Source organism: Onychostoma macrolepis, chromosome 04 (assembly GCF_012432095.1).
Source record: "Onychostoma macrolepis isolate SWU-2019 chromosome 04, ASM1243209v1, whole genome shotgun sequence".
Lineage (NCBI taxonomy): Eukaryota > Metazoa > Chordata > Actinopteri > Cypriniformes > Cyprinidae > Onychostoma > Onychostoma macrolepis.
This window is the reverse complement of record NC_081158.1, coordinates 24,527,387-24,542,031: the sequence shown is the minus strand read 5'-3', so window position 1 is coordinate 24,542,031 and position 14,645 is coordinate 24,527,387. Positions and strand designations below refer to the sequence as shown.

Sequence of the window (14,645 nt, the reverse complement as noted above, 5' to 3'; positions counted from 1 at the left end):
GACAACTATAGGTCACACGAACAGCCATCCAGGTTTTTTCATGCTCCCCTTTTGTTATCCTCGTCTTCTCCCAGCCCCCATCTCAGTCTTTGTCCATTGAATCGAAATACCCTCCAATTCAGAGCGCTACCAAGCAACTTGTGAAAACAGAAGCTTGGGGACTGTGCCAAGTCAATCCACCCACTTTATTTTTTTTTATTAATAGAGTCAGCGTTTTGACACTGTACCCACAATGCCTTGTGTTTGATCTTTTGCTCTTGCTAGAGACAATTATCTTTGAAGCCTGCATGTTTTCCCTTCCCAAACACAAAAGAAAGATTAAATCGATATAGACAACCTTACTTTATGTAATTTTTAAGCTTTATGTTAGAAGAACATTATTTGGAAAAAATAAAGCCAAGCATTAGCATTCCCATTTATTTTAATGCTAGCTACTCAGCTAGCACAACATCCCTGAAAGTGTTTTTCAAAACTTTTCTCAACGTCCCTCAGTTTAAACTGAGGGATTTCATATGATCTATAAATGTCATGTATTCAGTAACTCCATAACTGCAGGAAAATTATGCTAATTAGCTAATTAGCACGACAAGGACACACCGTACTAGCAGCTATTCTGAGCTATTGTCAAAATGCAGTAGGCAGGGAAAATATCCAAAACATAAATTCTATTGCATACTGAGGGAAAAGGGCACTGCTAAAACATCTTCTGTACTATAATGAATTATTAGCAATATGCTAAACAAGAGAATAGCCGTAAGCTTGCTTGTGGTAATGATGGTGTAGTTACAGCACCTATATAAGCAGGGGCTAACTGCTAACTAGCTACATTTTGACCCCTTGGGATAAAGGCCTGTTCACACCAAGAAAGATAACTATTAGACTTATTAACTATTAGAAAGATAACTATTAGACTTATTAACTATTAGAAAGATAACTATTAGACTTATTAACTATTATATTAGAATCCACACCAATACAGAAGTTGCAGTTATGCGCACACTATTTAAAGTTGGGTGGATTCTGACTGTTAATGTTTTTAATAAGTAATGGTGGGCATTTATAATTAACTTTAAGCAGGTTAAATGTCTAATATTTTACAAGCTAGAATCATGCTCTATCGATGTCCACACAGACTTCCTTTCTTTGTCCTAACGCAGGAAAAAAACCTGAAAAGCAGGTCAGTAACATCAGGGCTCTGTTACTAACTAATGTCTGGCATATTTTGTCTAAAATGGTGGAACTGGAATGGCATATATCAGCATGCTCAGGTCTGTGATACAAAACTATCCCAGTGCTGTTATCGTAAATATCTTCCAAAAAGAACAAAAAAACTAAATTACCTAATGAAATGCGATTATGAGCATGTTTTGATAAAAGAATAAGACCAGGTCCACGGGAAAACATTGCCAAGATAGGAAATCTTTTATTATTACAGAGAAAAAAACTTTTCTTCCAAAATATAGAAATCTGTACAACTTCCGCACAATCAATTTACATGAACTGTACAAATTTACAGCAGTTCATCACAACATACCCAAGAATGAGGAAAAGAATGAACACAAGAGATGTACAGACGAGAAAAATCACAAGATACAGACAGCTTTATCTTGGGTTGCTCAGAATTTTTTCTTTTTCTGTTTTTTGTTTTAATAAAAAAAAAAAAAGAAAGAAAAGATAAGAGGAAAAAACAAGGAAAGTCTATCAGCACAGAGCATGGAAACTGATATATATATATATTTTTTACCAAAACAACTTTGGTCCTCTCCAACACTCCTAACACAAATGGCTTCACTTATGAAAGAGGAATTCATGTTAAAATATGAAATACAAAAAGGAACACGTCTACACAGCAAAATATCAATTATTGGCACTTCCCATATGTATGGTCATGTACTTACTCTACCATATGTTGTACAATAACAATACATTCTACAAATATGGAACCACCTCAGATGCGAAAGTGGCAATAACGTGAATCACTTCTGAAATGACCGACAAAAATCCCCAAACGAATCATTCCCTTCTGTTTTTCACATTTTAACCTGCACATCCATAAGGGTTTCAATGAATGTCTGTGGCCTGAGCTTGGCAATACATTCCAATCGAGACGCATCGGTCTCAAAGTCACATAACTTCAATGTTTAACCTATTAGTGCATTTCATGTGCTCTTGCCTCCGAGTAGACTTGAGTATAGACTCACAACGACACTTAAAACTTGTGTGCAAACGCTTACCGAACTGAAACGGAGAGTGGAAATGGTTTGCTGATGTTATTTCGGTGGAGGAGGGAGTAAAGTAGTTTAAAAGCTGCAGATCTAAAAAGCACTCGATTTGTCTGTTCCAATTTGGTTACGATCACCAGAATAAGGTTAAAAAGCTTCACTATTAAAAGTAAATCAGGCGAAGGGGGCCGCCTGTCAGAGTTCAAAGCATTCAGAAGGGTGGGATGGCGAACTGCATCCAAATACCGAGGTTCGACCCGTACTTAAAATGTCAAATTGATTTAAAAGAGGATTTCCCCTCTTTAAAATAGACCAAAACAACAAAGAAAGGGACGGCAGTGCATCAACAACCCGGCGTTACCCATTGGTCCTCCAGGGTCATAAGTATTAGCACACATAGGACTGATCATCAGCACCTTGTCTCAAGGCAAAACCAGTCCTTTGCACGCAAACCCTGCAAACCTGCTTATTTCAGCCCATTCGCGCCAATGTACACAGAATCGTCCAGAACCAGGAGCACACCGCATGTCTCTTCCCGTCCCGACCCGGCCCTGTACGTTAGTCTCAGTAGGTTTTGGAGTGCGCTCGGTTTGTGTGCTGGCATAAAAACTCTCCTCCGGGCTGCGAGAAGGGGGCCGGAGAGGATTGTAGCTGCCCTGATCTGAGGGTCCTACCCCCTCCTTCGCCAGGCCTAGGGAGGGAGGTGATATGTTTAGATGGCGCACTCCTAGTTAAGACTGAGACCGGTGACGACTGGCTGGAAAGTGCATCGGGAGACCCTCTGTAACAAGCAAGCATCACTGGCCCTGCGATTCTGTGATAAGATGGGAAACATTGGTCCAATTTTTTTATGCCGGTCTGTTGTTTCTTTCCATGTACTGGCCTTAAATGGAGTCCTAGAGATGGAGAACTAATCTCTAACAGCCTCAATCAGTCATTCGAAAGGATAAAAATGGCTAGAGAACGAACCAGTATTGAAGTGCCTTCAGAAATATTGCAACCAGAGAAAGCCAATTACGACAACTGAACGAGGTGGTACGCGATGGAATGCAGCTGGGTCGAATCGAAACGTCATCCCACACAGTCTAAAATGTCAAAGTGCATTCAACGTCCTTTCTAAACCAGGCAGAAAGTAAAGACCACATCTGTTCCAAGTCAACAAATACAAAAACAAACTTTGCTACATCTTTCATTTTGGTATGACGAGGGGCTTAAATAAATCAAATGTTTTGTTGAGTTGAGGTTTTTTTTCCCTCTTTTTTTTGTTAGAAATTACATTCATCCAGGAGGGAGCCCCTAGAAAAAGCTACAAGCATGAGAACCTTTGCATCACAGTGCCATCGACGGCTAGCGTGGGTAACAGTATGACACAGGTATTACACCGCGGCAGAGCCAGTTCACGCCGACCTGAAGCCCAAAAGAAGGCCCGGGTGCGTACCAGACACCGAGAAAAGAGACAAAAGTACCGCTTTGTGGTCCAAAAAAAGTGAGGTTTTTAGCAAAAAAGAGGCTCGTAGCGGCTACTCGGGTCTGGTGTGGCTGCCGGTGGGTCTGGGCTTCAGCTCGACAGCGAACAGTGAAATGATAAAACAGGATTTGAGAGTAATTCCTTAACATTTTAGAGGGAGTTTATGCAATAACATAAACAGTGAAAGCGAAAGTGCAAAGTCAACATCGGCAGACGTTGGTGGAAAAAGCCGCCCCAGGACCGCCGCCGTAGGAGTGAGCTGGGGGGCCGGGCGATGTTTCAGGTCTTCATTAGCTGCCCCAGGGTCAAGCCTCTGGTAGATCCAACACAATAACAGAACAGACAACCAAACGAGTGAAAATTAAACCTACGAGGTTTCCATCACCTGGACGATAGGACACATCCTGTTTTTTTTTTTTCCCCTTCTCCTTTCTCTCTTTTTTATTTTTTAAAAATGACTTCTGTGACCCATTTAGCTGGACACAGTCATCATGTAGGGTTTAGCGGGGCTGGTGCGGCCCAAAACCAGTAGTTCCTCCTTGCAGCTGATGTGACTGTCCACCATCGGGGATACCTGGGCGACAGAGGAGGCGGGGATGCTGTTTCCAGTGGCGACGCTGGGGTTTCCATTGATGCTGGGATGGGACTCGTAGAGCACGCAGATCGAGCCGTCCTCTCCGATGCGGTAGGACACTTCAAATGGGTCAACCCACAATGTGAGCTCACTGGGAAGCAGCAGGTATAGTTGCTGGATGCTCAGGCCGATGCGCTGGCCAGCCTGTCCAACCAGAGGGTCCATCTTGTGGTTGATGCGTATGCAGCGATACCCAGAACCTTTGTTGGGACGGTCTGGGAACCAGTGGTGCTTGTATTGCTCTGTAAGAGAGAGATGGAGGAGGAGGTTTTGTAATCTTGTATATATGAAGTAATAAATAAAAAGCATTGGTAAACAAAAACAAAAAATGAACAGACATTACATATTACATATAATGATAAACTCATTTATTAGATTGAAATGTTTAAGATTTTTTTCTGTTAAACCTGCACATCTTTTTCAACTCAAGTACGGATGCACAGATATTAAAATTCTGGATGATAAATCATGGCCAGTATTACAATTCTGTGTTAGTATCTATGCTAATTCTATGATGATTTATTTTCTAAAAATAACCATTCGAACAATTAAATCAAATCAATAGTTTTACATTATAACTATTAATTGTAATACGTACATTAAAAAGACACTCATTTTAAGATCTGATAAAAAATTAAAAAAGATGATGCTATTGAAAAAAGCTGTTAAGTTTTATATTTTATATGAAATATAAAAGTGGAACTTACAATTTATTTTTTATTTTTTAACTCCGTTGGGAAAGCATAGATATTAAAACTTTGGCCGATAATTTGGTATTAATTTTATTATAGCCAATATAGAAAAAATAAATGTGTATTAGTTTGTCTCAGAATCAAAAATATTAATTTTAAGATTGTTAATGTTGAAGTTATATTATATTAAACTATAAAATTGAGTATATTATATTATTAGTGGAATTAAAGAACAATATTTTTCATTTTAAGCAATTGCTAGATGCGAAATTATGTGGAACATACATTTTTAAATATCCATTATATCAGCTGATAATATTCAGGGATTATTTAAAATAAGAAATATTACAATTTATGTAATTCTTAAATATATTCATCCTTAACTACACTAAGACGATTTTTTTTTAGCTTAAGTTCCAGAATGTCCATTTATAGTTTTAAATCCAGCACTTTATATAAAAATTACTACAATAAGTTTCAGAATCCATCATAAACTGTTTTATTTTGTTGGTGTTATTCTAACAATAAAAGGAAACTTAGATGCGATTCAAGTAAGGACTTACTAACTAATACTTAACTACCCACGCATTCCCCAACCATAATAAATGAAATTAATCAGTTTTAAAAAAGAAAACACAAATTCTGAGAATTCGGCCTGGTATTGCAGCAAAAGTTACAGTATAAAGGGGGCGAGGATGTTTTTCACAGTGTGAAAGGATCGTTGGTAGAACACAGATAAACAACTATTAACCATCTGTGTCAGAGGCCTACGTGACGGAGAGAGAGAACCATTTGATTGCACAATCCCCTTTTGGCCCGAGAGGCACAAAGTCTTCAAACACAACGAGAGCAAAAGGGTGAAGTCCTGGCAGAGCAGCCGGAGGGGGAGGGACCATCCTCTTAAAGACAAAGCGTCCCTTTCAGACAACCAGATTTGATAAAATATTACGGCTCCAAATGGATCAGCTTTGCTTTTCGCTAGTAGATGTTTGTGTCCATGTATTTCCAGCTAATTCATTTGCTAAAGATCAAATCATAACTTTTAAAAGTGCCAAGTTAGACCCTACACAAAGGACTTGTTTTCCAAAAAGAAAGTGACTGCTCGCAATTGTGCTTTCTTTCCCTTTTGGCTCTGTGTATTGGGTGACAGGTGGAGAACAGGAGACGAAGGGATGGGCCTCAAGCCTCTTTGTGCGGCTCTGAAATAGGCCAGGCCCCCGCAGGCCACCTGTAGACCTGGGTTAGATAATGCCGCCTGTGTGCTGTCTGTGACGTGACGTCCCATTCTCCTGAAAGCCTAGTATACAATGATCAATGCAGATCAACCCACCCACAACTCTGGACGGAGCCCAAACCGCAACAATGCTCGTACTACGCATCTAAATGTTTAACGAAGTGAAAATGTTGCTCGTCAATGTCCAAATAACTTTATTAGGAAGTGTTATTTGTGAAACGAGGCCTGCTGTGAGATTGAGAATTAGGACAAAGCCGTAACGAACGTGTATTTAGAGATGTGATTAGAGCACAGGGAGCAGAAACAGATTTTCAGATCGATCTTACACAACACCTGCGTTTTCAATCTGGCAATCCTCTCTCAAACGCACATTTTAACTGTGTGGAGAAGGAACTAACCCACTTTTTCTACCCAGTGGGGATTATGAGTCGTCTTTGTTCCATTGTGTGGACATATGTTGGGTTGAAAACGCCGGGAAGGGAAGGAAAGAGAAAAACTAAACAAGTCCACTGCCACCGTAATACGTGACGTGAAACTAGCAGCCACACATCCTCCCTTCCTCCACCGACGGCCATTTTGTCTGACTGGGCCTCAACTACATTTGTTTACAAACAGCATTTAGCGACTGCCTGTTCCCCACAAAAATAAAATAAGGATGTAATAATACTGTTTTCTGACCATTTACTGTTTATCATCTGACTTCAAACACTTTGTATGTGTGTATAACGTGAATTTACTTCTTTTATTAACATATTATAATTTTATTTTTAGTGAATTTTGTGCTTGATTGTTATTCAACTGCTTAACCACATTTTTTATTCTAAATTATTGTTTTCTGAATCTGAACAAAGGGTCTCACAAAATGCTGGTCCATTCAAAATAAATAAATAAAACAGGAAAACAATGGGTGGCTGGAACAAAACAAGACAAGGACAACAGCATTAAACGAACACATTTTTTATGCCTTTTTTCTTTCATATGATCAAATATTTGGCTAGGGAAACTAGCATAAAGTGTAAAAGCTTGTGATGTAATTGAAATTATTGTTAAGTGAAATTTGCATTTGAATGCAAAACAGCTGAAATGTTATTCTATTGTCTATTCAACTTGTTGCAGTCATTTTTAGTACGCTGTATACTTACACGTTTATTATAATGAAACACAGGCACAGTGTGCATCATTTGCACTACTACCAGTATGCAAAAGAGATGAGACATCAACACCATATCTGATATCTTCAGACTTGCTGTGCATTACGTAATTTACTGCCTACAACATATGGCACACCATTTTAACATTTATTCCTTAAAACTAACTAGTATCTAGTATAATATTACTACCAATTAATATGAAATTACCTTTTCTCAATTTCACTATTAACCAGTAACAGTGGTTGTTAGTTAGTTTGTCTTTTGTGTTGCTACTACCTTTTCCAGTACTACTACTAGTCTATTTAAAACAGAATAACATGTCTAGTATGTTACTAATATAACAACCGAATGGCATGGCGACTAGTAACAATCCAAAATATACCAGTATGTTATGAATAAGCAATATTGAGATAATAAATGCATATTGGTCACTACTGGAATAATTTTGAATGAATAGCCGTCTCTCATAGAATAGATTTGCTTTCTAGTCATTAAAACTATGTAATTATAACCAAAAAAAAACAACAACAAAAAAACACTAGTTTTATCGAATTCATGTTAATACGGCTTGCCATCGATTTATTTATTTATTTTTTATGAACTACGTAAATAACTCGTCAGTAAACTGAACTATTAATTACGAGATCAAGTATATTTTCCATGTATACACGCATCTATAAATACATATCTTTCGGCCTTTTTCTGTGTTTTTTTTTTTTTTGAGGTCGCTGTTTATGTCGATGTTTTTAGCTGTTTATGTTCGTGCGCAACGCGCCCGCGCGCTTCCGCCTATGTGGCCAAGCACATAAATGAGCTCATAAACAAAGAGATCGCTATTTTTCCACACTTTTCACAAACAAACGACACACATACATAGAAAGTAGATATAATAACATTCATATTCGTCTGTAAAGGCGGATATTTACCTAACAGGATGTCCTGTAGAGTCTGGCTGAATGTCTGGAGCTGTCTGTCGTTCATATGTCCTTTAATCCGCAGGAATCTCGACAGAAAGCCGACGGCGGCGCTTATCTCTGGCTTCATCGTTCCTCGGGCACAGAGGGTATGCATTGAGAGGCTCCGTGCGCGGTATGGCCAATGCGCTTTTGTTTCCGTTTGCAAAATGATCCTTGTTTTTCGCGTGTTTTATTTCTCTGATGCCTATGCTGAGCATTTATTTGTCGAGGGAGGGAAAATTCGGAGAGTACTACGTGTTCCAGGACGGTACAGTGCTGTGTCTTGGCTTGTTTTGTCCGAAAACGCACACAGAGGGGGGTTCCACCCTCCTCCGTCACTGTCCTCCAGCAGAGTAGACCGTGAGGAAAGCGAGCAGCGCTTATGTAATGCCCCCGCCGCTAACAGCAGCAACAGCAACAACAACGAGCCAATCAGGACGCTGACACGAGGTGACGTATGCGCGGAGGAGTGGGCTCCTTGCGTCACAACTCTAGAAATAAACAGAGCATGTGAAAAAAGGGCTGGATGATGGCTTTTAACCCTTTCCTCTGAACCACAACATTGCGGACACTTTTCATGTACAACATTGATATGCATACGTATAATAACGACTCGCGCTGCCATTTAAAAAGATGTACTTCTGCATTCTGTAGTATTCTCTGCTGTGATATTTGGAATTTCCCAACTCTCTTCGAGGGGAAGACCCGATATTTAGTGTACTATAGTGCCTTTATAAAGTCACACATGTACATCCCACACAACCACATGTTTTCTAACCCAACAGTAGGTGTATTTTAAGGAAGTCTGTTAGATAAGATAAAAAAGAAAGAAAGGCCCACTTGAGGCGAAAACAAGCTTTGATCATTTTTACTGTCTAAACACAATATATAGGCCTATGTATATACCCCTTCATATATATATATATATAGACTGTATCATTAGGTTGTAGACCTGTACATTTCCACGGTTTGTTTTTGTCCCTGAGAGAAACCTTGACATTAGCAGAACAGCAGGTTAGGATGACCACAAAACCAGTCATAAGTGTAATTATTTCGAAATTGATAAATAAGCTTTCCATTGATGTATGGTTTGTTAGGATAGGACAATATTTGGCTGAGATACAACTATTTGAAAATCTGGAATCTGAGGGTGCAAAAAAAAATCAAAATACAGAGAAAAATCGCTTTTAAAGTTGCCCAAATGAAGTTCTTAGCAATGCAAAAATTAAGTTTTGATATATTTACGGTAAGAAATTTACAAAATATCTTCATGGAACATGATCTTTACTTAATATCCTAATGATTTTTGGCATAAAAGACAAATCGATCATTTTGACCCTCACAATGTATTTTTGGCTATTGCTACAAATATACCCCTGCGACTTAAGACTGGTTTTGTGGTCCAGGGTCACAAATGAGCATTTTTATCAGGCTCCTATGTGTAGGCTCAGTAATTTCACTTCAATGGCAATAAATAGGTTTTTTTCATTGCCATTAAAGTGAAATAACTGAACATAAACATAGGAGCCCGAGAAAAATACTAATTTTAGAAGAACATTTAGATGGCACTATTGCATCTGAACTCTTCATATACATAAATACATACTGTAGGATGAATTTTTTTTTGGGCACTACTTGCATAAAATGACTCTGGCTTTTGAACCCTGCTGGCAAAGATAGAAAATGATCCAAAAAAGGTTGTCAAAACAATTTGTATTAGCTTCAAAAAGAAAATTATGGTAGACTGTATCATTAGGTTGTAGACCCGTACATTTCCACGGTTTGTTTTTGTCCCCGAGTGAAACCTTGACATTAGCAGAACAGCAGGTTAGGATGTTTGTATGTGGCTATGTATTTACTTACCAGTGGGAATAAACCTCTGAAAGGCGTTTCAAAATGACTACAAGGAACACTCTGACCTAATTCTGTTGCTTTTTCTGTTGTGGCCAAAGGCAAATCACCTCTGAACTACCATGTGCTGACTCAAGGCTCAACCTGACCTGCCCTGCACACCTATTGTTCAATTACACTGACATCTTGGTTGGTCCAAGAGCAGCTAATGTCAGTATTTAGCAAATAATTATTCTGAGATCGTTGGGTCTCAGGCCTGGTCTTCTTTGCAAATCTCTTTGACGCTAATGTTAACAAATATGTGCAAGTCACTGTTTAGTTGGCAGTATTTAGAAGGCACATTTTATAGAAGCTACGTCATTTTTTAAAGGCACTTCATTTTTTTTTAATTTAAAACTAAAACAAAAAAAAGTAGCATTAGGCTACCAATTAGACTGGCTCAAATGAACCAACAAAATATGGAAGCCTGACTCTCTCACAAAAATAGTTACTAGTTATAGTGTCAAATAAACATAAATGAACATCAGAAGGTATGTAGTTTCAACCGCAGAAAGATGTCAATACACCATTTTTCAAGTCCAGGTCAACCGACGTTATCTACTCTCCTGTCTGGCATTATGGCATTATGATTAGTCAGATCGCATGTCAATCAAACTCCCTGTGAAGGATCAATTGTCAGTTTGCATCTCACAATTCTAACTTTTTTCTCACAATTCTGACTTGCAAAATATAACCTCAGAATTGTGAAATATAAACAGTCAATTCTAAGAAAAAAGTCAGAATTGCAAGATGTTAACTCACAATTGTGAGAAAAAAAATCAGAACTGAGATAAAAAGGTCACAATTAACTTTTTAATTTTTTATTAAAAAACTGAATTACGAGATGTAAACTCTGAATTTAGACAATAAAGTCAAAATTCCAAGATGTAAGCTCAGTATTCTTAGATGTAAACTCAAAATTGAGTTTAAAAATAATTCTAAATTTCTGTCATGCAATTTTGTGTTCAGAATTGCAAGAAACATATCTTCCATAGGCTATATTTGAACCACAATATGTTAAACTGAATCCATGAAACGGTTAATAATCAATAGAGTCGGCAGAGTCTAAGCCTCAGGTAAACATGGCAGCCAAGCAGAGCATTAACCGGCACTAGAAAAATCCAGTGTTACTGAAATTTTATACACAAATTTTAGTGGCGGCGATTAATCACATCACTATGTCTGTCCTCTCTCCACCCACAAGTCCAGGGACTCGAAGGGTTGAGAGGATTTCATGCGTTTTGCAAGACTGAGATCAACTTTCCCCATTTCTTTTAGGTAGGATTTTGACAGTGGGGGTACTGACTCTAAAAGTTAATGCTGAAACCAGAACATTGCTATACTTAGTCCTCCTCCATAGCCCATAGTGCATCAAAAGTAACAGAGATACCCCATATTAACAATTACTGACCCATTACCGGAACACAGATTCCACACAGACAACAATAATGACTGTAAAAGAGAACAGAAGGAAAGCAAACATGTGACATGTTGAGTTTGAGCTCCTTTCTCACTTTTGTCAAGCGGAATGAGATGGACTATATAACACAACACCAATAAAAAGACATGGTGTGGATTCACTTCACCGAGACAATGCTTTATTACCCCGTTATTTCTCCATCCCTCACTCTTGACCTCTCTTTAGAGAATATTGCCTTCATCCGTTAGAACTGACGCAATCTTTCCCCTTGACGCTGCTGATAGAGTGAGTAAACACGAGAGAGGGATAGAGAGGTGAAGAGTGAGAATAGAAGGGTGGAAGAACAGAAACATACTTTCAAGGACATAGATAGAACTCTTAGTTATCAAAACTAAACTATCAGTTGTCTCAGAGTGTTAACACAAGTCAACTTGTAATTTCTAATAATATAATTTATTTAATAATTACATTTATTTATGTCAGTAATATTTGTAATGTTTTTTAAGAAGTCTTTTATCCTCATGAAGGCAGCATTTATTTGATAAAAAATACAGAAAAATTTAATTGCAATTTAAAATAATGGTTTTCTATTTAATTATGCTTTAAAGTGTATTAAATATTTAAAATGCTGTTCTTTTTAACTTTTTTTTTTTACAAAAAAATCCTGAAAAAAGTAACAGGTTCTAAAAAATATATTAAATATTCAGCATGGCCAGACCAGAAATAAATTATATTTTAAAGAAACAGAACACACATTATTTTAAATTATAATAATAATAATAATAATAATATTATTATTTCACAAATTATTGTTTTGTTTTTTTCTGTATTTTTGATCAAATACATGCAGCATTGATGAGCATAAAAGACTTCTTACTGATCCCAAACTTTTGAACACCAGTGTAATATAGCAAAAATTATTTATTTTTTATTTTTTTCACAAATGTAATAACATTACATTGTGGCAACATTCTACCATAACGGAATGACATTTTACATTAACCACACTGTATCCCACACCCATCACACAGACACATTTTACACACATTACACATACCGTGAATGATTTTCATTGGACTGAGTATGAGTGTGTGGTGTTTGGGATGTGGCTCTGACTAACAGTCCTGGTTCAAACTAGAAACAGACTTGAAATAAAAAAAAATACCAGTACTAGTTTGCACACTTACTTGATACGGTTGTCTTCGATCCACACTTATTTACAAAACATTTCATTTAGATTCTCCTTCTGTTCTTATATCAGATAGTGACATTAATAGATCATTGTATTTAAGTCTCTTAGGTAAGAAAGTGTTTGTTAAAACTGAAAAAAAAACTACAGCCAACACAAAAGTTCAATGCGGTTCTACCAGTACGTCAGAGCATGCAAAGTCATAAAAAGGAAAGCCAATAAACCTCAGGGACTGCAAAGATTTTCAGCATGGCTTATGAATAAACTGCTGATGGAAAAAAGGGAAAATGTCCTTCAGGTATATAACTATGGGTCCAAATAAAACCTCCAAACCCCTTCATGACTCATCTCCCCTCTCTTTCCTGTAGTTCTAATCCAGGAAGTATGGGAGTGCTCTTTCTAACGGTTGGAAGTGAAAACCCCCAACTGTGTGGTTTGGCCATGGCTTCCACACGCAGGACATTCCACTGGAAACTCAACCCCTTTTCAGCTCAAAAACCTTCACACGCTTCCCATTCATTTCCACAGGCTCTGAAAACACATTTTTGAAACACTAACGAACAGGAAGCAACATTCGGGAACAAACAATCCATTTTCTAACATGCACTGGCCCTTGATAACCTCTGAACTGAGCTCGAGCAACCTTACAGACCTTGGCTCTATTAATAGGGGTGCTAATCTGTGCTCCCCACACTCCGTATCTGTCCATATCTCCCCTAGTCGCCAGGCTGGTATGACTTTATTTTTAGAGGCGAGAGAGAAGAGGAGCCCGTTCCAGAATATCCTCATAAGCCCCCGGCTCCATCATATACTCAGGAATAAGATATTGTGTAACTTCGCTGAGACACATATACAGGGCTTAGCATCCTTAACTACTCTTCATTTTTACTATTTGTTTGTTTTTGTATTTTTTTTAGTCTTTAGACAAAGAAATCCTTTAAATGTTGTATTTGGCTATGCCATATTAATACTAAAATGTTACTGTTACTAAAAATATTACTAAATATGACTGAATTGGCATCCAGTTTTAACAAAAAAATAATACTCACATATACATATATACAGTATCTCACAGAAGTGAGTAAACCCCTCACATTTTTGTAAATATTTTATTATATCTTTTCATGTGACAACACTGAAGAAATGACACTTTGCTACAATGTAAAGTAGTGAGTGTACAGCTTGTATAACAGTGTAAATTTGCTGTCCCCTCAAAATAACTCAACACACAGCCATTAATGTCTAAACCGCTGGCCACAAAAGTGAGTACACCTCTAAGTGAAAATGTCCAAATTGGGCCCAATTAGCCATTTTCTCTCCCCGGTGTCATGTGACTCGTTAGTGTTACAAGGTCTCAGGTGTGAATGGGGAGCAGGTGTGAAATTTGGTGTTAATCGCTCTCACTCTCTCATACTGGTCACTGGAAGTTCAACATGGCACCTCATGGCAAAGAACTCTCTGAGGATCTGAAAAAAAAAGAATTGTTGCTCTACATAAAGATGGCGTAGGCTATAAGAAGATTGCCAAGACCCTGAAACTGAGCTGCAGCACGTGGCCAAGACCATACAGCGGTTTAACAGGACAGGTTCCACTCAGAACAGGCCTCGCCATGGTCGACCAAAGAAGTTGAGTGCACGTGCTCAGCGTCATATCCAGAGGTTGTGTTTGGGAAATAGACGTATGAGTGCTGCCAGCGGGGGGGGGTCCTATCAGTGCTCAGACCATACGCCGCACGCTGCATCAAATTGGTCTGCATGGCTGTCGTGAGACCAAGAGACCAAGATAAACT

General features: G+C 38.1%; 2 protein-coding genes across 6 annotated transcripts in view; both read right to left on the bottom strand.

The window, feature by feature from the left end:
• wu:fc23c09 overlaps positions 1–14,645 on the bottom strand; it is an 88,827-nt gene that overhangs the window by 51,750 nt on the left and 22,432 nt on the right. The gene's annotated exons all lie outside the window — the stretch shown is intronic.
• On the bottom strand, positions 1,400–8,739 carry btg1 (B-cell translocation gene 1, anti-proliferative). Its single transcript, XM_058773258.1, has 2 exons — positions 8,328–8,739; positions 1,400–4,566 (listed from the first exon to the last, which is right to left on the bottom strand). Exons 1-2 carry the CDS (start codon positions 8,470–8,472, stop codon positions 4,163–4,165), a joined length of 549 nt encoding a protein of 182 aa, XP_058629241.1. The 5' UTR covers positions 8,473–8,739; the 3' UTR covers positions 1,400–4,162.